This window comes from Toxorhynchites rutilus, chromosome 1, assembly GCF_029784135.1.
Source record: "Toxorhynchites rutilus septentrionalis strain SRP chromosome 1, ASM2978413v1, whole genome shotgun sequence".
NCBI classification, from domain to species: Eukaryota; Metazoa; Arthropoda; class Insecta; order Diptera; family Culicidae; genus Toxorhynchites; species Toxorhynchites rutilus.
In genome coordinates, this window is record NC_073744.1 from 72,370,392 (window position 1) to 72,395,503 (window position 25,112).

The 25,112-nt window shown below is 38.1% G+C and overlaps 3 protein-coding genes and 1 long non-coding RNA gene across 4 annotated transcripts; 2 read left to right on the forward strand and 2 right to left on the reverse strand.

Moving 5' to 3' along the window:
* Positions 1-1,718: 1,718 nt before the first annotated feature.
* On the forward strand, positions 1,719-5,220 carry LOC129762207 (uncharacterized). The gene is made up of 2 exons (XR_008740575.1): positions 1,719-4,853; positions 4,913-5,220. It is a non-coding gene; the product is annotated as an uncharacterized LOC129762207 (long non-coding RNA).
* Positions 5,221-5,720: 500 nt separating this feature from the next.
* Positions 5,721-6,366, reverse strand: LOC129762311 (ER membrane protein complex subunit 6). Its single transcript, XM_055760478.1, has 2 exons — positions 6,104-6,366; positions 5,721-6,038 (listed from the first exon to the last, which is right to left on the reverse strand). The coding sequence occupies exons 1-2, from the start codon at positions 6,240-6,242 to the stop codon at positions 5,830-5,832; spliced, it is 348 nt and encodes a 115-aa protein (XP_055616453.1). The 5' UTR covers positions 6,243-6,366; the 3' UTR covers positions 5,721-5,829.
* Positions 6,367-12,556: 6,190 nt separating this feature from the next.
* Positions 12,557-13,808, forward strand: LOC129761929 (WD repeat-containing protein 91). The gene is made up of 3 exons (XM_055759782.1): positions 12,557-12,868; positions 12,931-13,071; positions 13,130-13,808. The coding sequence occupies exons 1-3, from the start codon at positions 12,625-12,627 to the stop codon at positions 13,720-13,722; spliced, it is 978 nt and encodes a 325-aa protein (XP_055615757.1). The 5' UTR covers positions 12,557-12,624; the 3' UTR covers positions 13,723-13,808.
* A 25-nt stretch (positions 13,809-13,833) lies between these two features.
* LOC129761930 (annexin B10-like) lies at positions 13,834-21,605 on the reverse strand. Its single transcript, XM_055759783.1, has 4 exons — positions 21,404-21,605; positions 21,105-21,281; positions 20,160-20,873; positions 13,834-14,697 (listed from the first exon to the last, which is right to left on the reverse strand). Exons 1-4 carry the CDS (start codon positions 21,419-21,421, stop codon positions 14,641-14,643), a joined length of 966 nt encoding a protein of 321 aa, XP_055615758.1. The 5' UTR covers positions 21,422-21,605; the 3' UTR covers positions 13,834-14,640.
* Positions 21,606-25,112: the final 3,507 nt, after the last annotated feature.

Genomic DNA, 25,112 nt, shown 5'->3' on the forward strand with positions numbered 1-25,112 from the left:
GTGCCAATGTCTTCACCAATGCCAAGACTCGTTGGTGCTTTAACCCACCATTGGCCCATCATATGGGGGGCATATGGGAGCGTATGGTACGGACGGTCAAGAAGACTATGGCAACACGAATACGAACCGTAGAATGAACGATGAAACTCTTTTAACCGTTATCGCCGAAGCCGGAGAGATCGTTAACTGCAGACCATTGGTCTACATGCCGCAAGAGTCAACGGACGCTGAGGCGCTCACGCCCAACCATTATTTGCGCGGTACCGTTACAGAATTGAAGGATCCTTGTATCGCACCAACACGTCAGGCTGAAGCGCTTCGAAGCACTTACCAGAGGCCTCAGTACATCGCCGATGAACTATGGAAGCGGTGGCTAAAAGAGTATGTCCCTTCGTTGAACGTGAACAGCAAATGGCTGGAAGACTCGAAACCACTTAAGGTAGACGACCTAGTGTTCATCACAGACGATCAGAATCGCAATGGATGGGTCAGAGGGCGAGTGAACAAAGTCATCGCAGGCAAGGATGACCGTGTGAGACAGGCAGAAGTTCACACTTCCGGTGGACTGTTCCGGCGAATATAAGGTTAAGAAGATGATGTTTATATATATTATATAAGGTTAAGCAGATGATATTTATTGGATACTGTAGTGAAAGCAAAGCGTATCGATTCCTTGACTTGGAGTCTCGATTATCAGAGACGCTCCCTTTTAGAGCTGGGAGCATAAATCAAAGAAGTTTCAGACGACAGCCGGATTGCATTTAATGTTGAAGTTGATGCTAATGGTATGAACGAGGTGGAAGTTCCGGATGAGAATATAGAAGTAAGCGATTCTATGTACGACTCGATCGATTCGATTAGAGAACTGGATTATGCTGTTGAATCCAGCGGAATAGTGGCTGGAGAAGACGAAGATAATCGATCTTCGTCTACCGATCTACCGATTTAACCCTTTCATTTCACTCGAATTCTATTGGCAAAACCTCCAACAGAGCCCAGCGTCGGTCTGACCTTGAGCTTTTCGTTAGAATCGGGTCTCATTCCCATTGTATCCACGATGACAACGGTACGGTGTCGAGATCTGGATACGAAATTAGTTTTCCACTAAGGGCCTGTCCACAACGTGGACAACTTTAAAGGGGGTAGGGGTTACGAAAATATCCACACTTGTTCACGGTGAGGGGTTAGGGGGAATAGATTACATCCACGTGGACACTAATAAATATTTTGAATAAAATATATAAATATCTGTATTCAATAATATATGAAAAATATTCTGTATTTCTAGGAAATTTATCCGTATTTATGAAAAAAAGGCCTATATTTTAAATTCTGTGCTCAAATTTGTATTCTGGGACTATTGCACATGAGTAATATTAAAAATACACGATAATGCTTTCGATTCAGCTTCCGCTGTCAATGTAAATGCCGCTTAGTTTATGTTTTCTAAGAACTCGAACAACAAATTCTTTCACGGGACCGTATCTTTCGAAAAATGTCCCTAGCAGCGATGCTCTTCTCCGTTGAATTGTAATATTTTCTGGAATACGCTTGTAGTTATTTGGTTGTACAGCAAGTTCGTGTGCGCAACTGATGATAATCGAATCGAGACGCTGATCAAGAATAATTTTTGGTATACGACACATCAATTAACAGATTCCTTACAACTCGCTTTATAAATGAAATGAAAACTCGCAGTTCGAAGCAAATCGTTACAGGCGGAGACAAATATAATCATTTACAACAATGTTGAGCGAAAATAAAATCTTTGAGGTGCCATACAAATGAAGCATACATTTCTGCATAATTCAAAAATTGATCAAGCAAACGGAACCAGATTTGGTATGTGGAGGTTTTAGAGGGCAAGAAACATTTCTAAGGTGGTTCAACTCTCCTTCCACCTCTCTAAGAGGTGGCTGCCATAGAAATGAAACACGAATTTGTACATAACTCGAGAACTAATGAAGCAAAAGAAACCAAATTTGGCATATGAAGGTTTTATTGAGCAATAAATGTTTTTATGGTGGTTTGACACTCCTTTACCCTCCCTAAAGAGGGAGTGGGAGGTTGCTGAACAACTCGAGAACTAATCAAACAATTGGAATCAATCTTAGCATGTAGAAGTTTTAGGGATCGATAAACGTTTCTATGATAGTTCGACACTTCTCGCCCTCTTTAAAGCAGGGCCCGATACAAATGAAACCCAAATTTCTGCATAGCTCGAAAACCAATCAAGCAAATGGAGCCAAATTGGGGATGTGAGAACTTTTTGGGTATGAGAAATGATTCTATGATGGTATGACCTCTGGAATGGAGAGGGGGTCCCATAAAAATATTACACATATTTAAATCAAACATATTCCAAGAAAACATGACAATTGAAAATTTTCGGGAAACGCGTTGGTAGTTCATTTGATGATTGCGCTACCGAAATTGATCTTCGTTCGAAAGTGGAAATAGATTTTAATGTGATAAAACGCACTCCTATATCTTCTTATATCTATATAAATAAAAATGGATCGCCGAATGTGTCGGTAAAAGCAAAACTCGAGAAAGGAATTGTCCGATCTAAGGCTATCTTTATTCTATCATATTTTCTGTATCAAACATTTATTCCATGCAACGGAAAGGTGGAAACCGATAAAATCGTAGAAATCATCCAAGTAGACCGGCATGTGAGAGCTCGCTCGATTGGCCAGTGTGTGGCATGTAAAATACAATGTCAATATAGCTTAACTTGGGGCTTAACCTATAACGGGTTAGTACCATTATCCACCACCGCAAGCGCAACAGTACACAACCGTTAATCGGGTAACGCTTCAACGCATACACACACACATGCACACGAGCCGCATATCCGCTCCTCCATATATCATCCTGCACTCTTTCACCGACACCGACGAGGTAAGTCGCACATTTGGCGATCCTGCCATTTCTTTCAAGTGAACCAATAATCTTCCATCGTTTTCAATCTTGAAATAAGAGTTCGAGTTAAAAGCAAGTGAATTGTGACAACGCAGTGCTAAAGCATTCCGGAAAGAGCTGGAAATATGCATCAGTCGTTTACAAACGACGCCATTCGAGAATTGCAAAAATTGCAAATCTTTTGCAGCCAACGCTATATGACGCCATTAAGTAACGCAAAATATCAAAGCTGCATTCGTTTCAAAACGACGCTATAGCAAAAACGCAAAACTGCAATCGTTTCAAAACGACGCCATTGTAAAAAAATGCAAAATTGCAAAACTTCAGCAATCGTTTTAAAATGACACCATTGAAAAAATTTAAAAAAAAATGCAAATCTGCTGCAGTCAGTGTAAAACGACGCATTAAAAAAAAAGTAGAATCGCAAAGCTGCTAAAATCGTTTCAAAACTATGCCATTGGAAAAATGCCAAAAAAACGACTCAATTGAAAAAATACATAATTTCAAATCTGCGGCAATAGTTCCAAAACGACTCCCATTAGAAAATACATCCGCTGCAGTCAATCTAAAATGACGCCGTTGTAAAAAAATGCAAACTTACAAAGCTGCTGCAATCGTTTCAAAACGACGTTTTTGAAAAATGGAAAATTGCAAAGCTGCTGTAATCGTTTCAAAACGATGGAATCGAAAAAAATACATGATTGTGAATCTGTGGCAATCATTCCAAAACGGTCCCCATAAAAAAATGTATTCGTTGCTGTCAATCCAAAACGATGACACAAAAATATTCAAAGCAAAAAAAAATTGATAAAATGTTTGGCTGAAAAAGTTAACGATATCTTTAACAACCATAAACGAATAAGATCCATCGACCAATGCATAAAGCTCTTGCATCGAATGACTGGTTCACCGGTGTCTTATAGCTAAAATTATGTATGTGGCAAATTACAGGTTGAAACTCGTAATCTCTACAACATACTTCCGAAAATCTTGAACTATGGCACACGACAGAAAGCACATTCGATCGAAAGAATGAACCCAGGTGAACTTCGTCCTGATGATAAAAAACCGATGCAAGAAACAAATCCCAGCGACATCGACGAAAGTGAGAGTCATGATAACAGCAGCAAATGTTCATCGAACTACAGCGGTGGGAGCGGCCACGAAGAAGCTGCAAACGAGATCAATGCAAGCGACCATAACGGTGTTTCCAGTGATACTCCCAGTGATGCTTAGAGCCCACATTGAAGACCTACAAACTCAAGCAAGTCAGGAGTCGAGCTTCTAAGCACAAACAACCCGAAAGGAAAGCAACATGAGCGAAAAGTGAAGCAACCCGAGTAGATTCTCGCCGATTTCTCGACGGTAGTCGCACTCCTACGTCGCACTCCAGTCGCGAACCCGAACACCCGGCATGATAATGTGAGACGCTAGTCACTCGGCCACGGGTGCAATCCAAGTGTACCTCGCTTAGATAGCTACCAGTGCCTTGCTTATAATAACCTAAATGTCATACCGCAATATTTGTCAAAGCTTCAGAATAATGCTTTCAAAACCCTGTGAAGTAGTAAAATAGGAATGTTGATAAAAGTCAACTTCATCTTTTCTTATACTACACATACTCTTTTGCAGTCATTGAATGGTTTGTTGTGGTTATAGTTGTACTGTTGGAATTTGTTTTTTTTTTTTGAGAGAGGGGGAGATGTGTGGCATGTAAAATACAATGTATACTGTATACTGTATACAATGTATACTTAACTTGGGGCTTAACCTATAACGGGTTAGTACCATTATCCACCACCGCAAGCGCAACAGTACTCAACCGTTAATCGGGTAACGCTTCAACGCATACACACACACATGCACACGAGCCGCATATCCCCGCTCCTCCATATATCATCCTGCACTCTTTCACCGACACCGACGAGGTAAGTCGCACAGCCAGGAACTGGGTATAGACCATAAAACCGTTTGGAACCATTTGCAGAAGATTGGATTCCAAAAAAAGCTGGATGTATGGGTGCCACACGACTTGACGCAAAAAAATCTTTTAGACCAAATCAACGCCTGCGATACACTGCTGAAACGGAACGAACTCGATCCATTTTTGAGGAAGATGGTGACTGGTGATGAAATGTGGAATGAAGATAATGGGATAATGAAGTTGCCTTCTAAATGGCCACAAATTCGCGAACAAAACGGCGCATATTTGACTTAAATTGGATAATTTTAAGTATGTTAAATAAAGCGTCAAATTTCGAACAGAAATACGACATTTCTTTTTCCCCAACCCTATATTTAAGCGTTTTTGAAACATTTTTCAAATGAAAATATCATAATATCAAAAATATAACAAAATAATTATCTGAAGATACGCTACGCATGCGACAAACTATACAAACAACTCGAAAAAGTATGACAGTTGCACCGATATCTTTCACTCGATCGATGCTAACGACTTACTCGATATCTATAATCTAAAAACATAACTAACGAGCAAAATACTTATGGATTTCTATAAGAGGGTTCATTAAGTATAAAAAAATTATCATGGTCTTTTTTCGGATGTTTCACGATATGTGACTACTTTCTAGTCGAATATCTGACTATTTTCTATTTATACAATGAATATCTTTGGAAGCACTGAAAGCGTGCAAATACTCTTTAAGCGTTTTGAATGAAAAACATAGCTAGAACAATTCGGAACTCAACGTGTTAATGCAATCACACACTTGTCTACATAGAGGCGATTGAACCTCAAAATGTAAAGCTTCCTAAATGTAAAAAGTAAAGTGTTGGTGTATAGATCATGCGACTCTGTCGTGTTGTTTATTTTCGGTTTCATTTGTTGATACGAATATAATTTAATTATGATATTAATTAAAATAGTGATAAATGTTGCTTCTAGTACACGTGCACCATTCCATACAAGAAAGTCCAGAATAATACGTATGTGCACAATCCGCCAAGAAATCCATTGGTAAGTAAACTCTTTCGACTGATGAAATATTTCTGCCAGTTCGAACCAGATTTCATCAGTAGCATACACCAAAGTCCGAGCACCGCTAACACGTAGAACAGAAAACCAATTATTCCGGTCAATCCCAGCACTCCTAATGAAAATCAAACCGTATTATCAATGGCTTTGTTTGAAAATGAATATCTGATTTGTAATAACCTGCAGTACTTCCAGATAGAGCAGCCATCGATGTGCGGCAATATTCAACAGCGGATGCATTATTCCTAATTGCCGCCTCACTGTATGCGATAATCTCGCCGGATTTGGTTTCACGCGTTTTGACTCGAGTTGTGCTCATTGTGATAAATATATCTAAGCAGAAATCAGTTATCAATTGAGAATGTGAATCGAACAAATTTGGTGTTTTTCATTGATCAATCTCAATTTACTGTTTTGACGTTTGTCAACGTAAACTTATCACCTCCCTGCCCAGTATAAAATCGTTCATCTTTTCGGAAAGTACAATGAGGAAATATTTTGGTAATTCAGCATACGAAATGTATGTAGGTTAAGGGCCGTCCAAGATGGTGGAGTTAACAGGTGGTTCGTAATTTACACTATTTAGAAAAGACGTTTGAGGAATGGCAAGACGAAAAGTTTGGATTTGTTTATGTTATTACTTACGTTGGTATGGTTACATTTGATTTCGTCGAAGGTATTTGAAGCATTATAATAAATGATTTCATGATTTTTTTTTTGAAAATGAACGTATTTCTTACAATGGAAAGGATATAAAAAAGCCATTGTTTGTATTCATTTTCATATTCACATAAAACCCCAACTCATTAAATTGTTTCATCCCGTATTGTGCAAAAATGCTCTATGGGGTTGGGGTCTAGGGACTGGGATGGCCACTCAAGCATTTCAATCTATTTGGACTGAAAATAGCGCACCTTCAAGGTGTGCTTGGGAGCATGGGAGCATTGTCCTGTTCGAAGATATAGCTTTTATATTCATTTTCCTTAGTGACGGCTTTAAGTTTTCCTCCAAGACATTGACGTAGGACTCAGTAGTCTTCTTGAGTCATCGATCTTGACGAGATTGTCCACCCCATTCCAAGAAAAACAACTCCTCACAAGAAACGATTCTCCACGGTGTCAAGCAACAGTTGAGTAAACTGGATAGCTCAGACTTCAGACTGTCATTTCTTTGTGTTTTTCAACCTCAAACTTACTCTAATCGGTCCAAACAATCTTCTTCCAAAAGTCAGTATGACTGGAGCTCCTGGTCGTGGACCGTCATCATTCTCCTTGAACCGTTTTGCTCAAGTTTTGATGTCATAGGATTTGCTTTATTTGAGGGGCTTAGAATGAAAGGGGTGTAAGTGATTTGATCGATTTCTCTACATCGACTCTCTCTTTGGGTCATAACTTAGCTGCAAATACATTCCCAGCTGTATTTACCAACGTGGAGAATAGGTCAGAACCTCATCTATCGGATTCTATAGCAAACTTAAATTGGAAAGTTTTTGCAGTTGAGTTATTAACTAAATAAAAAGTTGATGAAGAGAAAACGATCAAGTCACTTACACCCCTTGCATTCTAAGCCCCTCATTTCAAAATAAATCATGCGAAATCTAGTTGCAAATCATGACTATGTACCAAAATTGCATAAAAATGTAAAAATAATGATAATCTTTATATAGATACACAGTTGCATGTTAACCCTTTTCGGTCGTATTCAATTTGGACATGGGTGCCATACTGGTCGGAATTATTTTTACTTGAAAGAGCAGTGATGCATAATTTGTATGATAATGAAGGATAAACAAAATTTTTTCAATTCGCTGTGAACTTTAGATGTGTATCTACGGACTAATGTGTTTTAAAATGCTGTTTTTATATAAACAATATTCTAAAACTCTCGTTTGTGCACCATCTTTCGACACAGTCCTTCAAAATAAGGTCCTGATTTTTTAATACAGTTCTGCACGGTAAAAAAGGTTTGGTGGCTGAGAACAGACATAGGAACGCGAAGATTTAATTTTTCACTTGCATTACTATTTCCAAAAATGTACACTTTCACGAGGAGTTGAAATTTGAGCAATTTAAAAAAATAAATACATTACGTGTCACTTCTCTACAAAATCAACACCAAATTTTGCACGAATTAGAACAAGTTTATATTTCGTAGGCCATCCTTAGTTTCCAATCAATCCAAACAACGTATTCGGCCAAGCTACGACATGTGGTAATTTGAATCTCGCTCCACGCAGAGGTAGCTGCTCGTTTAAGCTCAATAAAACTCGCATACCGCCTATTCTTCGTGCGATCAATCTACATAAGTTATCGATTGGGGTGAGAACTGATAAAAAAGCAGGGTAGTCCAGAATCGAAGCCCCAGTCCTATAAACCATATAAAGGACTACCGACTTTAATGAAATAAGGCCCTATTCTGTTGGAATAACACGGTGGTTTCGATGCAAAAACGGTAGCAAATGAATCAGGAATACATCCTTGAACTCCTATTGACATTCTTTGTTTTAAAGAGGCTTTAAACTTTTCAGTTCATTCGTCATTTGAAACAGTTACAAACAGAGAAATAAAATCTAACATTAAATAAATTTGAAATGGAATAAGAGTGCAATCGAGGTGTTTACTTGGTAAAAAAAATATTCAGGAATGTCCACGTGGACAACAGGGGGAGTGGTCTGGTCAATGTCCACGCTTGTCCACGAAGGAGGAGGGGGGAGTCTAAAATCGTGCTTTTTGTGTCCACGTGGTATGTGGACAGCCCCTTATGTACCCAGGGTTCAGGAATGTCCACGTGGACAACAGGGGTAGTGGTCTGGTCAATGTCCACACTTGTCCACGAAGGAGGAGGGGGGAGTCTAAAATAGTGCTTTTTGTGTCCACGTGGTATGTGGACAGCCCCTTATGTACCCAGGGTTCTGCTACCTGCCTTTCTTTTCCTATATACTCGGATAATGCCGACACCACAGCTATCTGTGGTGCTCAACAACTAAAAAAGTAACACCTCATCTGACGCAGCTGTCAGGAGGGTTAAAAACCAATCCAACCGCCTACACTGTTTTGGTGTTCGAGAGGCTGGCATCAAAAACACGATTGCATATGAGAGTGCTAAATGGCCTCAAAATCCTATAATCTGCTCTACAAAATCTACAGTAGCCGGAACATGGATAAAATTAATACATTTCCAGAACGCACTGGAATATACTAATGAAATAATTTCTGCAATTAATTTCGCTGCCTAATTGTTGCAGGAATATGTCTTCGATTTTTTTATGAGGGGTCACCCACCAAATTAAAAATGGAGCATGTAACGAAAGTTTAAGAGATTTCAGAACCATATTCGCATAATCGTCATTCGCGTTGACGGCATTGAGCTTCGTTTACGAGTTGAGAGGAACGTCAAAAGATAATTGATTTTCAGGTGGAATGAACACGTTTTCTAAAATAAAATTATGAATGAAAATTTACTCCTCCGTATCAAATTAGTATTCTAATTAAATGATACACATTTTTCTTCAGGTGATGGAAAATTCTCATACAAAAATTGTTTTTGTAGATTATTTTATTGTGCGTCTATTCCCTAACTGGACAGAACGACTAGAAATAGTCGCACTTGGAACGGTCGTAAAAATAGTTGCGTTTGCTGTTGACAGATAAATATGTCAAAAGTGACAAATCTTATAATCGTCATTACCAATTATTCGTGTTTTGCGAGCATTTTTGTGAAATTCAAAATATTGATAGCAGCATGGAATATACAATTATTGAAAACATTCAGCATCATCGGGCTAACACAAAATATAATTGTTTATACGAATACTACTTCCTGGGATTAACACGATCGCAAGAAGCCCAAAACAACCATCAGTTTCTGGATCGTCGACTCTGAGCACTTTCCGAAAATTAGTTGCAAACAGACGAATCTGGTTGATCAACCTGTATCCGAAAAATCCTATTTGTATTATTGGTTATGTATGGTGCGTCTATTTGCTAATTGGACACGACGGTCGTAAAAATAGTCGCGTTTGTCGATGACAGATAAATGTGTCATCGATATCGATGCGAATCGATAATGACAAATCTTTGTTTATTATTTTGTGAGCATTTTCGTGAAATTTGGATTCTTTGGAGTTTCAATCATCGTCAATTTATGAAATAATGCATGCATATGGAATTGACTTTTAGGAGAGCTTTGTAGACACGCCAAGTGAACATTGGAAAATTTGTTGATGAATTAAACTATTTACAATTGGATCTTCATCAACTCTTGATTGTTGGCGAAGTTGCGTTTGCAAACAGAAATATCATGCACAACCAAGGATACGGAATTATAGAACAGAAGTTAATGTTTAGAATTTTTCCAGACATTTAGAATAGAATAGTAGAAAGGCTTAAAACAGACGGCCCTATTACGAAAAATTGTTCTTTCCAATGATAACGTATGACCATCTCCAGGTTTTTTAATTTTCAGTGTGAACGGTGCTCATATTTATTGTAAGCGAATATCATAAAATTAATTTCTTGTCAACTTACCAATTTCGAACTACCATTTTACAATCCAATTGAAGTTGTTTTTAGATTGATTAAGACATAATTGAAAAGAAAATTAAATCCATCGATTATCTATTACTGAAATACAACAATAATAAATGTTCTCTTTATTTAATTCATTAGTTAAATCCGTGCAAGAAAATAGTACCAAATGTAGTGATTATTATCGTTAGTATTTGTAACTTTGGATGCTTGCTAAATACTATTTCTTCATACTGCTACGAAGAATTCATTGCATTGCAATGTACTTGTGCATGAACATGCGAAACGCTCATAACAAGGTTTCAATTCTTTCACACAAAATCAATTCAACTCAGTCAACTCTTCCACACGAAATCTCGATAGATTTGAGATTCGAGAGCGACACAGCTTGAAACAGATGAAGTTATTCATCCGTCGGAACATCCGTCAGTAACTTTGGACGTACATCTTCCGGTTGCGCAAAGGTGTAATTCATCCACTTTCCCCATAAAGCGTGCTGCACACTGTAGCTCTCAATTGTTCGATGCACTATTCCCCATAGTGTATGTGATGTAATCATAAAGGCCCATTTATATGTTGCTAGTGGCTCACTTGACAGTGAGCAGCTACTGAGCAGGTGAACCCGCTTGACAATTGGTTGACTCGCCTTGTCCGTTCACACAGTGTGAGCTGCTGGCGAGAAACTAGACACTACAGCACGGGTTTACCAGGGATGCCAGGCGATTTTTCAGATGTGCATCAAATAATCATAAACAGCAGTCAGGTCCGAATTTGACAGATGATTGATCCGAAATTGACTTCTTCATCGGCAGTTTTCGTCTAAGGTTTTCAGTTGCATTCATCATTATACAATTTTATCGCGAAATACACGCTGATCGTGTATAAAAATACTTTGTGCTAAATTTCTTCGAACCGAAGGTACTATCTGAAAAAAGCAGAAAGATAAAAGGATTTGGGCCAGGAGTTGGATTCAAAGAAAAGGAGCAACAAATACAATATTTAAAGAACTTTATGACGATGGTCCTTGAGATTACAGAGCAGTGTTGAGAATAACACCTGAACAAGTGGAAACTCTGTTGGATTTAATTACTCCAATAATATAACACCAAACACAAATACACTCATGAGGGATGCTAACCTGCAAGAGTGAAATAAGAAATGACATTAATGTGCTTGATGTGTTTTTCCTCGGAGAAAATCCACATGCATATATAATAAATTCAACAACAAGGCGACTTTTACTTTTTCACTATTGTTTAAACTAGATCATTCAAACGGTCACTTCACACATCGAAGGTTTTCGGTTACATACCGTTTCAATAATTAGATTTATGTATATGGTTTGCGTTACAACTAAAACTTCAAAGCTGAAATAAACAAATTGAATTATCACAGTTCCGGTTTCGTGGAAGAACTGGGGCTATATTCGCTCAATCAGCGGTTTATCAAGCCAATTATCATTCCTAAACTCAAAATTTAGTGCGCAGTTACGCAATATATTCTTCATTCACATTTTTTTAAACAAACTTCAAAACCTTAATGTAAGTTTAATGGAATGCGCTATATAACAATACCAATTAGAATAAACATTGAATAAGCTTTCAAACTTTGTTCAAAAGTAAGTGATGAATTCTAGTTCCCTCCGGTACGATGGTGAAGACATTTGAATACATTTTAGTACCATATGAAGACATTTGAAAAAATCACTCGGCATCCCTGGATGCGAGTGCGAGTAAAATCAAAAAACTTTGAAGTAGCTCGCACGCCGGATCTTGCATGACACTAACTGGCATGATGTTTTCACACGGTGTGAGTAGCTATACTGCAGTAACTGTCTAGGCCGTCTCGTATGCGTACTCGCACCGTATAAACTAGGCTTAATGGAATGTTAAACGATGGAATGTCGATGAACGACAAATTCCCTTCTACGTTGAAAATTATAAAATTTATTATTATTATCCAATCGGAGATTTTCAATTATAAAAAAAAATTTCATATTGAATGCAAATAATGACGACACGATATTTTGTTTACCAATCCAAATATAATCCGCCTACTACTCTACCTCATATGTATACCTTGGTCTTATGAATATGTCAAAATACAAAAGAACGAGGGTTCTCTTGTTGTGATAAGAAAGTTCTGTATATTTCAATGTTTTTCTCTCAGTAAAATATGGCTCATATTCAATATACTGACGGTCTAGTTCGTGAATACGTTCTTTTCCGTGGATTTTCCAATACTTTGAAATCATTCGATGCGGAATTAAAGAACGACAAAGATAAAAGTTTTCGCGTGGATAAAATTATCGATCAGCTAATGCAGCTGATTCAGGCGCATGATCTCCAAGGACTTCGGGACCTTTGGGCTCATTTAAATAACCATCTGTTCCGAAATTTGGAACATAGCTTTACTACTGGTACGTTTGTTCAATTAATAGGTATAGTGATTCGATCTACATGCAATTATTTTGCCTTTCAGCCGTAAACAAATTGGAACAATCGATCTTCAAGTTTTACTTGGTCATTGCGTATATGTCGAATAAACCTGAGAAAGTTAATGAATTTTTCACAAAATTGGCATCGGAACTTGTCTCACAAAGCGAATGGAAAGAGTGGTTTTGTAAGTGATTCACAATTTTCAAAACTGTAACTGTAATGTAACAATTTGCTCGTTTTAGTTTTTCCGTTCTGTAAAAACCCGGAAGAACATTCTGCTTTCGCAGTTTGCTTTACGAAACAGTGGCAGGATACTTTGCTGATTTCGTTGCACAACTTTTTATCCACCATTTACCAATGCATGCCTCAGCCAACCATTTCGAAGGTGGACGCAGAGAGTAATCTGCTTCGTAAGTTACAGGAAGAAAATGCCCAACTGCGCGCCAAACTTCAGAGTATACAACAGCATACGGCACCTACTGCTACAAGTTCCTCGCACCAATCGAGAGTATCTTCGTTCCACGAGCAAAAGTATACACTTGACGGAAAAACTCGCTACAGCTCTCGAGCGGCCGGAAACGCTCAATTTCTAAATGATATCATTCCTTTCGACATTCCCCCTCCACCTCATATAGTGGATGATTTTTACATAATAGCCCAGGAAACCAACAACATTGGTAATGCGGCGGAATCTCAAGCACGTGGACTCAAATCGTTGATCAAAAACATCAGTTCCGGTGGCAGTCCAGTGTTGGGACGTAAGGATACAACGTCCGATAGAAACAAGAAGCGATCGGGGAGCGTAGGCAGTCGTAACAATTGGATCCATAGTTAAGTGTAAAGGCGGAAATATTTGTGTGTTTGTCATATGTACCTATATAAACAATAAAGGATCTCAGCATGGATGTATTATCAAAGGTGTATCGGATAAAAATAAAAACAAATCTTTCAAGCGAAAGCCCTTCTGAATCAACAATTATAACAAAACTTGTTGCTACTGGGAACAACTAATTTACGCAGAACAATATAAAGTTTTTGTGTTGCTGATGCAATGTGCTTCGATTCCTAAGGCATTCTGATTCACATTAATTGCACTTTCAGTATTCTGAACCCAGTTTTAATATAGCCGAGATGACATTGGCAAACTATAAATGCATAGATCATTGGAAATTGTTTTAACGGGTTCTTTTTCTATATTAGTGTATGTAATTATCGAGATTCGTGAATACTGTACGGGTAAATTAACGGCTGACACTGATCATTGACATTTACTAAGCAATGGAAGCTTCAAATGTAGAAAGTAATAAACTTACTGTTTAGAGTTTTAAAGTCAAACTGGAGCCCGTACAAGTGTATCGCATACAAGATTCTGTATATGCTTATAAAAAAGTATATCTGGTGCATATATATTATTTTTTTGCAGATTGTGCTACCTTGCCACCATTACACTGTTTCACTAAAATACTAGAACATCTAGAAGTATATGTGTTTGTTCGACATCGTAGACCTATGATAAATAGAATATCTACAGCCCTATTCTGTATACCGACGGATTTGCATTTCGTTCGATTTCTAATTTGGCATTCCCTATTTTGAGCGTTTTGTACATTTAATGTTCGAAGGGAAACAGATCGAACGAAATGTAAAAACAACTCGAATGAAATACGGAGTGGAATTTGGTCAAGTCCGTCGAAATATTTCAAATCGATCGAAATGCAGAATAGGGGTGATAGTATCTTTCGTTTGTGAACATTTAGGCATCGCCGATGATAGCACAAAGAGCCCGTTTATAGTCGCCAGAGCATTCGTTCTGAAAAAAATCGTCATTCATTAGTAAAAGTTTATGATATTTAGATAATGATGTAGTGAGGAAGGTAGTGTGAAAAGTTAATTTGTATTAAAAGAAAGAGTACATAAAATGAACCATAGATGACAAGCTCCAATTTTTCAAACCACATGCACTTTTATATCCTGTATATGGGTTATAATCAACTCAACTCATGTCGATTTACTGCATGAAAATATATCATCGTTTATGAAAAAATAAAGATGAAGCATTTTGTTAACAATCAACCACACCATGAAGAAATAATAGCATAAATATAAACCCTTTTTCAAAAATAACTACATTACCTCCTGTCATCGTACGAGAGCGATATCCATGCGAATGAATGGTTTTCCAATTCCACAAAAAAACGTCGAATATTAAATATGCGTCATGTGGCAAATTGTTCGTTATTGAAAAATAAACAGAAAAAATGTTAAAATTGTAGTTAAAACGTGTCTATGACATTTGCTGAAATGAACCGTTTGCGGGAATAATGAATATTCTCGAATTTCTACGTAACGCGGTCATGTTTTCTACTTCTAGGCTATTTTTTCTGGTGCCTTCGACGGGGGTGAGATTGGGTCAAAAACGGAGAAAGTCACTATTTGTAATATCGTGACAAATAATGTGAATATTTTTGAAAGCTGTGCACCTTTAATAAGAGACATATTTTCACTACTTCCAATGTATGATACTCAACTGTAGTACAAATAGTTATTGTTTAATAATTCATCGAAGTTTGATAATCCCCCAGAAAAAAAAATTTGCTTAGCTTTATACAGAACTACTACAAGAATTATTCTTTTATGTTTTGTCTAGATGAATCATTGTTGTTTTTGAACATCAAAAACGTTTTTACATGGGAATTTCAACATTTTCGAAATAATCTCTTATTTACGCTGAGTGGGGTGAGAATGGGTCAAGCAAAAAATGGGCAAATTGGAAAAAGAGCATCTCACATGTTCCAAGTTCACCAGAAGGAATTGAGAACAAAGGAATCGAGGAATTCCGACGAAAGAAGTTTGATATCCCTCCAGAAACCAGCATCACGGCAGAAGACATCGTAGAAGGCAGACTTAAGAATGATCTTCAAATACTATAATTTCCATTTGATTTACACCATTTTCGTAACTCATCATTCAAGACACTTACATGTTGTCAAATTATCTTGAACTGATTGTAAGCTGTCCAAACAATTCAAGAATAAAAACGGGACACGTAAGCCCAGAAAAAAAAACCAAAAAGTCATAATATTTTTAAAGAATTTCATTGAGTGAATAAAACCGACAATAAAACCAATCAATCAAACATTCTCAGATTATCTGTTCTTCACAACGAAGGAATGTTCAGATGCTGGAGTGACTTGGCGAAGATTATTATGAATTATTATTTGACAATAATAATAGGGTTTATGGTTTAAGCATTGAGTTGTGACAATATTATGTCCAAATATTGTTCATTGAAAAATATTATTTCAATAGATGCAGTACTACCAGGCAAACACAAAATATAGTCAGTTAGCTTCACGAATTTCTTACATTCCATAAATTTATTTTCTATTTCTGAAAATATTTGCGCACAACCACTCACAACTGGTAAGGATTGTTTGTTCCTCTTTGTTATCACATTAATTATAATTCCTGTAATGTATTTGAACAGAAAATTTATTTTACTAATGTTACTTTGAATCTCTGGCCATACAGGAATAGATTTTCACGCATTAACCCACAACGAACTACACTCGTGATTGATTGAACTGTGCCCAAACCTACAGTATCGAACCTGACGCTCGCTCAGCATATTGGAACGACTCGATGTGCTCGTGTTTGATAAGTGCTGATGGAAAAGAAATTCTGGAGAAGTGGGTAATGTTATACTGTTATGTTTCTCCTTTGCTAGCCTTCGATTTTTAAATATACTCCAACGCAGTATTGTAAAATTTATCCATAGTTTTAAGAAATTTTTAATCAACGAGTTTTTACGCAGGACTACTTCTTTCAATAAAGCTACCAAATCAGGAAATGTCACGTTTTTATGAAATAGTTTCAAAGTTAATAACTATTTTTGTTGCGAACCAATCGAATTGCAAATTTACTAAGAATTGTTTGATATGTTATACATTCTTCTTTTTTTTCTTCTTAAATGGCCCTAACGTTCCTAGAGGAACTTGCCACTCCAGAGTACATTCAAGGCGTGTTATTCGGCATAGAAATCTCAACTAAGTACTACTAATAAAAATGACGCAAGTAATACTACGTTGAGAAGCCAAAAGTTCCACTTGCCAGAAGAAGAAGATAGTGTAAGGGGAGCGGTCCCCAACTGAGGGTGACAGCCTAACCACGCTCAAGTAAAGGATTCCGAAATTGGAGTTCGAAAGCAACGGACAATTTCAGAATTTGCGACTTCTTCTTCTTCTTCTTCTTCAATGGCACTAACGTTCCTAGAGGAACTTCACCGTCTCAACGTAGTATTACTTGCGTCATTTTTATTAGTACTTAATTGAGATTTCTATGCCAAATAACACGCCTTGAATGCATTCTGAGTGGCAAGCTCTAGAATACGCGTGATCACAGTGCAAGTCGGAGGAAATCACTTTGACGAAAAATTCCCCCGACCAGAACGGGAATCGAACCGGCATGTTAGTTATTACGCTAGCCACTCGGCCAAGGGAGCACCAAGAATTTGCGACTGGTTACGATAAATTGTATGACATGTTGCATAGATTATTCGAGGATACAAGGGTGATGAATCTTTGTTACAAAGGGTAAATTTACTAGAGCTAGAGCTTTCATAAAATCTCTATCACAATTGTTCGGCATCGCGTTAACCATATCAGAATTAAATGATGGAGTTCAGATTTTTGTTGAGAACTAAAAAAACTTATTCATCGGGTTCAGATCAATAATTGTACTTAAGTGAATAACATGCTTTCGCTGAGAATCCAGTTTGATAGTGTGTGTTGGGAACTTTTAGAGTGGTTTACTCGTTTTTCATAGTTTCAACTCACCACAGGAATAAAGATCTGAACCATATTAGTGTGACGGTAAAAATGTTGTCGCTAACTCCATGGAGTGCTCATTTTGATGCAGTGAGATTTATGCGAACTTCGATGATTTGATCACACCCATTGAAGATTTGTGCGATACTGCCGGGTATTTGAATACTACAATAAATAGTCCCTTCTAGAGGCAATTCGTGATTCCACATTTCTGTGGTTCTGCACTTCTGGTGCAATGCGTTACGTGAAGTAGATCTTGCGCAGAACTATTTGCAAACCAAATGATTATATCTGGATTAAATTGGTATCAGACTCATCGCACTGGAATATTTTTTGTCGAGAAGGCCATTTAAAAAAAATTATTTAAATCTAATAACTACGGATTTGCTACTGAAATGGAACTCGTCTTGAAATAAGCAGGCTAGACAAAAGACGGACCAACAATGGAGGATGAAAATAGGGCGGGAATCTTGGAGTGCATTGATCGTTTCCATCGGGAAGTACAAGAGCGGTCCAAATTGTCCAGAAGGGTAGCCGGAATTTTTGAAACAATTCAAGCATCGGGAAGCGAGCTTTTGCTGTAGATACCAAGATTCTGTAGACATTTGAATTAGCCTGGGCGATGCCAATCATTGGGCTGTAAGAATCGTTACAAAAATCGTTAATAAATCTTACAGTGAGGCTGAAACTGCTACTCATCGTATTCGTTCCTGTGGCATCTCATGGAGGAAGCTGTTCAAAATTGAAAACTATTCAAAATTATATGCGTTTAACGATGAGACAGACATTTATCAGGGTGTGGAGTGGTAAGATCTTGCTCATTTGTTTTGGTCATGACTTTCACATTATCTGAACACCGGTGTACACGACTTTGCGGATGACAGTTTAATGATACATACATAATTTTATGCTGAAATGTTTTTTTTTCGTACTTGCATCTTATTTTTAGTCCTTTATTTCGTTATCCGTGGTCACCTTGCCACTCAATTGTGCGGATAATCGGGGTGTACTTCAATAAATATGTTTTTGGTTCGGTAAATTTGGTTTAAAAAAAAACCAAAACAATCATTTAATAACAAGGGTTCATTGGAGAGGAGACATCGAAGACACCCGCCCCGGGTGTCACCCGGTCACGCTACGCCCTGGGTATGAATAAGCCATTCGCGATTCTAACACTCAGTCTCGTTCCAACTAGCGGGCAGTTAGCAGTCTCACCTAGTGCTGATGTCACACTTGTTTGCTTGATTTTGCTCGATACAAACTTCAAAAGTAAAATCCTTCCACATGCTGAATCGGCCTAAACGGTTCAAAATGTAACCTTTTCAGAGTGTAATTATAGTACATTGGGTTCCTTTGTATTAGCAGTCGCCCTATACAGCTTCCATATCCAGCTTCCAGTAACTGCTTGAAACTCTTAGATTGGCGTCCGAAAGGAACGGACAACTCCGGAATTTGCGACTGGTTACGATAAATAGTATGACATGTTGCATAGATTATTCGACAATACAAGGGGGATGAATCTTCGTCACAAAGGGTGAATTTACTAGAGCTAGACACACTGCAGTGTGCGGGTGCTCTGAGGGGGCACTGCATTTTTTCAGCCGATGATTTGATCGGGTTGGTTGGGTTGCTAGTGCGCATTTATGTTCGACAACGGAGAAGAGAATGGAGAAGGAAAATCAAAAGGAGATTCCGAGAGCATTCCGAGATGCATCCCGTTCTCAGTGATTCGCACGGCACGTATATCGGATGCCAAAATTAAGAGAGAATTGAACTATCGACCGATAAACAATCATCATGTGTGCGTAGATCGATGCTAGCCAGTACTGATTAAACGAACGGGCAATAGTTGACCGTCCGAATAGTTTGAATGCAATCGGGAAACAAGCGAATCGAATAAAATAACGAATAATTTTCTTGGTTATCATCCTCTATATTTTTTAGGAACACTTTGAATCTCACTAGTCAACAATACTTTTTTAAATACTTTATGTTAAGAAAAACGGTACTGTCTCGTTCAAAACGGTGCGTTTGGCCAGTCTAACTTATTGGGAAATTGATGTCGAAACATAATTCTTAAAAGAAAACAATATATATTACTTTGACCGATTTTAACCCCTTCTAAGGGGTGAGATTGGGTCAACTTTCATTTAATCGCAGTTCAGTGAAAAATTAACACTTTTCAACAATTTTCTGAAAACTATGAGCTCACTATTAAGAAAATTTCTACATAATCAGAAGTGCGATAGTTATTCAATAAAAAAAACAAAAATTTTCTTTTTTGACCCAACGACGGTAACTAAACATTACGAACAATCAAAATTCGCTTGAAACGGCTTTCCAGGGAATGTCATAGAATGCCACGCTCACTCGTACATTTGATGACAAGCGACAATAAATGTAACAATATAATTCAATATAAATTCTATTAGAATAAGTAACTCACCCGTACAGCACTTAGCAACGTTTTGTTGTACATTTGCTCATACTCGTCTTTGATGTTCTGCAAGTCCAGCTCCGAGCGCGAGACAATAATACGAATCAGACTGGCATCGTTCGTACCAGCACCATCCATTGCCTTATGCAAGCGTTTCGCGAAGAAATGCGGAGCCATCTGAACGCACTCCACAATAGCACTCAAAGCTTGATACAGCTCCCCGCTCAGTTCATCCTTCATGGCTTGCTCGATCGTACGGCCGGACAGCTTCTTATATTCATCAAACACAATTTCCAGCTGATCAAAACTAGCATGGGCCAAGATCTTGTAGAAGACTTCTTCGTCAGTACCGAACTTGCCCTCACCGGCATTGTACAGCTGATTGGCTTGCTCTACAGCTAGTTCCTGATCAACCGTCCCTTGAGGATCTCTTGATCCGACGATAATCATCGTAAGCAACCTCCTGAAGCTACCATCTGTTTCACTGCACAAATGTTCAGCCAATGGACGATCATACATTTGCTCGTAACAGTCGACAATCTTTTTAATCTCTTCATTAGTTTGTGGGGCAAGAATTTCAATAAGGGCGCTCTCATCGGTGCCGAGACCATCCATCGCTTTGTGTAACTGCTTGCAGAGAAACTTTTCCGATGGCATCAACAATGCGACAATTACGCTTTCGAACTTTCCACCCAGCTCCGATTTCAGATCTTCAATCAGGTCCTGTGAAAGAGCGATTTTGCAATACATGATGATGATGACGTAGCCATTATTTTTGATTACATTATTCACTTTCATTCGGGTGAAATTCATGAGTTACACACCATTGCTTACGTGAGATACAGAATCTTTTGTTATTTACAAAACGCATACCCGTGACGTTTCAAAACAAGCATTGATCTATTCCCATGACTCATCCTAACATCGAGGTCACACCATTCTCAATTAACTCACCCTTCCCAGTTCGCTGGTATACGTCTCGAGAATCTGCATACGCTGAGCGTTGCTTCTGGTGCACAAAATATCAATGATGGCTTGCTCGTCGGTTCCAAACCCTTTCATAGCGGCCCTTAACGCATTGGCATCGGCCGAAGCATCGATGTCTTCCGCCGGGACTACGGTTGGTTTCGGCTGGAAAATGCAGAATTATTTTTCTCAAACGTCTTTGAACAGAAACATGGAAGTGTCGTCATATCATTCGATGATTTTGAACTACGGCGACACACCTTGTTCGGGAGAAGCAATTTACTTACGGTATAATACCAGGACATTTTTAATTTTAGCTTTAAGAACAACAGGAATTTGCACAATTAGACTTCCCGGAGTGCAGATGACTCAACGATAGAAATATAAGCCTATAATTGCTGTGTTACAAATGCTTCTTAAATTGAACGTGAATAAAACACCTGCACTGACAACCTGACTGTCGGAGCGCAAAACTGTATACTAAATATAGTGAAACGTTTCAAGTTAGGAAACCTCTCATGTTTTACAATTGAGAGAGTAATCTGAATAGGGCTCTTGCTACACATACATGCAGAGCATCTGTTGGGCAAACATCATTTGTGTACATTCGTAGCTTCTATGCAGCAGAAGCGGATTCATTATCAATCGACGTTCTTGTAGATGATTTCGACCATGTTCTCACTGCAGCGGGGCGTCAGCGTGGCGTGAGCGAGGCGTGTTCACTTCTCGCCACGACATTTCAAGTCACTCATATTGCACCAGGTGTTGATTATCATAAGAAAAATAACACTCCTGATCGTTGGATCTTTTTTGACATTTCAATTGGATCTTTTTTGACAGCCGTTTTGATTCAGTCCGCACTACCTAGGTCACAACACGTTTCAAAGAGATATTGCGTATTTTATACGAAAATCTTACAGGCGATCGTTTCCGCGATATGAACGATATGGTTGAACACTTTGCTGGATTTAAAACCATTCTATTGACGAATTTACGCAAAGCTGAATCAGCTCTGCGACATCCACATTAGAGCTCAGAACCACAAAAGTGAGGGTGTATGTTTATTTTACGCACTGAAAAGCAAGTTTACGTGGCGATTATTCATTTTATTTCAATTTAGATTAATTTCAGCCATTGAATGTCGTCAGTATATGGTAAGAAAGTTGGAGTTTTGTATACTTATGATGGTTTCAACACGCGATTTGACCAAAGTCATAGATAATCTTCCAAAATTTTACGTTTGACAATGCATACCGGTTATTGATACTATGGATAATGGTGATGAAATCGATATCATATCAAATTGGCTGATATCATTGATTATGTAGGGGCCGATACGAGATGGATTTGCAGTATTCCTAGCGCAAAACACCCTATTCATCGTTTACTTAGTTGAAAAAAATTAAAGTTTCAATACTTATAACAAGCCATTCCTCGTAATATACATAGCACATTGTAAAATGATGATTTTCTAAACTTTTCAGCGTGGGAAGAATACATGAAACCGGGAAATTTGAAGATAAGTTCAGATTTTTCTAGGAAATTTGAACGAATTTCATACCAAAAAAACAAAACATCCTCATTTTACTCGCTGCGCCATCTGGTTGTAAATCCAACGTAAATTCGTCAATTGGTTTCGCATCAATCAGAGAAAATATCGAGTTGTTGCTGTCGCATCATCGACACTATTCACAGTGTAGAACAATTTAAAATCGTCCGCATATGCAAGTTTGGGATACTTTAGACAAAGATTAATATCATTGAGGTAAAGCAGGAATATATAAGGACCGAGATGACTTCCTTGAGGTACGCCCGATGTCACCCGAAAAGCCGGTATCGCCGATTTTCACTGACAGCACACGATCAATCAGATATGAGTGTAACCAGTTCAAAAGAAAACTATGGAAACCTAGACGCTGGAGTTTGACGACAACGATATCGTGTTGATTTTGTCGAACGCGGCCGAAAAATCTGTATAAACAGCATCGATCTGGTTACGAGACTGTAGAGAGCGGGCGATTAACGATGTGTACAGCATCAGATTCGTAGAAGAAGACCTTCTGGGCACGGAACCGTGTTGTTGGTCGGAGATGTAACTGCTGCAGGCGTGTGAGATGAAAACCAAAACTATTAATTCAAATAGTTTGGAGATAGAACAAAGGCAAGCGATACCTCTATAATTTTTGATGTCTTTTTTGCTGCCTTTTTTAAAAACGGGGTAAACGAATGAACTTTTCCATGCCTTCGGGAAAACTCCACAGCGTAGTGAGCGACTGAACAATAGACTTAGCGGTGAAGAGAGTATGCTTGAACACTTTTTCAATACGATAAAAGGGATGGTCCAGGATTCGAAAATCTCTTAAGATCCAAACAAGAAAGTTATACTTTGCTTGTTTGTACAGGATTAATACAGACAGCAGGTAGGCAAGGTACTGGCGGCTTCATAAATTTGCTCATTGTAAAGTCTTTCGCTAACGAAAACGCTACTGAATTGTTCTCGGAATAGCTCACATATACTTATTTTGTTTGATGCATCCACATTGTTGCGTGTCATTATGGTTGGTAGTCTTGACTCCTTCCTCTGTACATCAACAAATCTTCAAAATTCTTGTGGGTTCTTTTTCAGATTGCTCTGAACTAGGTCCAGATGAGCTCCAAATAGCGCTCTGTTCAATTGTTTATAGTCTTTGTTGATTTCTGAGTAACGGACTTTCCAAAAAGCACAACGGAGATTGGAAAATTTCCTCAAAGTAGAACGTTTTTCCCTCTTCAAACGTTTCAAAAGATGATTAGACCATGGCGGATAACGAGAGTTGCAGGCTGTTTTCTTAGGGACAAATCGATAAATCGCATAGAGGATAACATTAGATAAAGACTGCGTGGCTACCTCTATATCGCAGTCAATCAGAATGTCGTCCCAGTTGATACTTGTGAAGAAACGATTCATTGATGAAAAATTCGCTTTACGATAATTGTAGTAAGTAGATTCGATGGTTTCAATAAAGACGAGTGGTGACGTTTCGAGCAACGAAACAAGAAGCGGAGGATGATGACGACATATTTTAAATAAAGCGGAAGGAGCTTTGATCACCGTTGTGTTGTGAACCATTTCTGAATTTTCCCGTCAACTATTCTCTTGAACTGATTTTGCCGACGTTGCCGGTGATTGGGTATGTGAATGCTACCTTACGATTTCTATGGGAGAATATTTGACATTTAATTTTTTTACGTTGACTTCACGGTGACGGGACGTTGTATGTGTAGCGCACTATATTCTTATGGCGGGCTTACATTAGGGAGATCTATAGCTATAGATGGATTTATTCACCCGAAAATAGATGTAAACGGGTGAGCACATATACGATACACTTCTTCGAGGCATATATGTATAGAGTGTATAGAACAAATTCAGGCATATGGTGAGGTGAATTTCTCACTGGTTAGGAATCACTAAAGTTGAATGCAGTTCTACTTCAGGTGAACAAATTCACCGAAAATTTGAATATATTCATTATATAAGTTCGCGCTAGTGTAAACGGTTCATGCGATTTCTACAAATCTCATCATATTTCTTCACACGAATATATCACTAAATCCACCCTTACGCCGAAAAATAGCAACTGTGTAATGTGTTAATTATAGATATTATAAACATGTGACATGTACACGGTTAAAATTCGGCTCTGTTTCCTAAAATAAATAAATGGGACAAAAAAAACAATACAACTATACTGAATTGTCAAGTTCCGAGTTTTGTTTTGGAAAATCTAAAAATAAAGACTCTAAATGCACTATTACAGAAATCGAGTCGATAAGAATTTTTCCATTTTGTTCGAACCCGTTTTTTCGTTCGCGTTATAATTTCGCATTCCATATTTCGAACGTCTTGCCCATTTAATGTTCGAAGAGAAATAGATCGACCGAAACGCAAAAATAACTCGAACTGAATACAGAATGGCATTTTATCAAGTCGTTCGAAATATTTCGAATCGATCG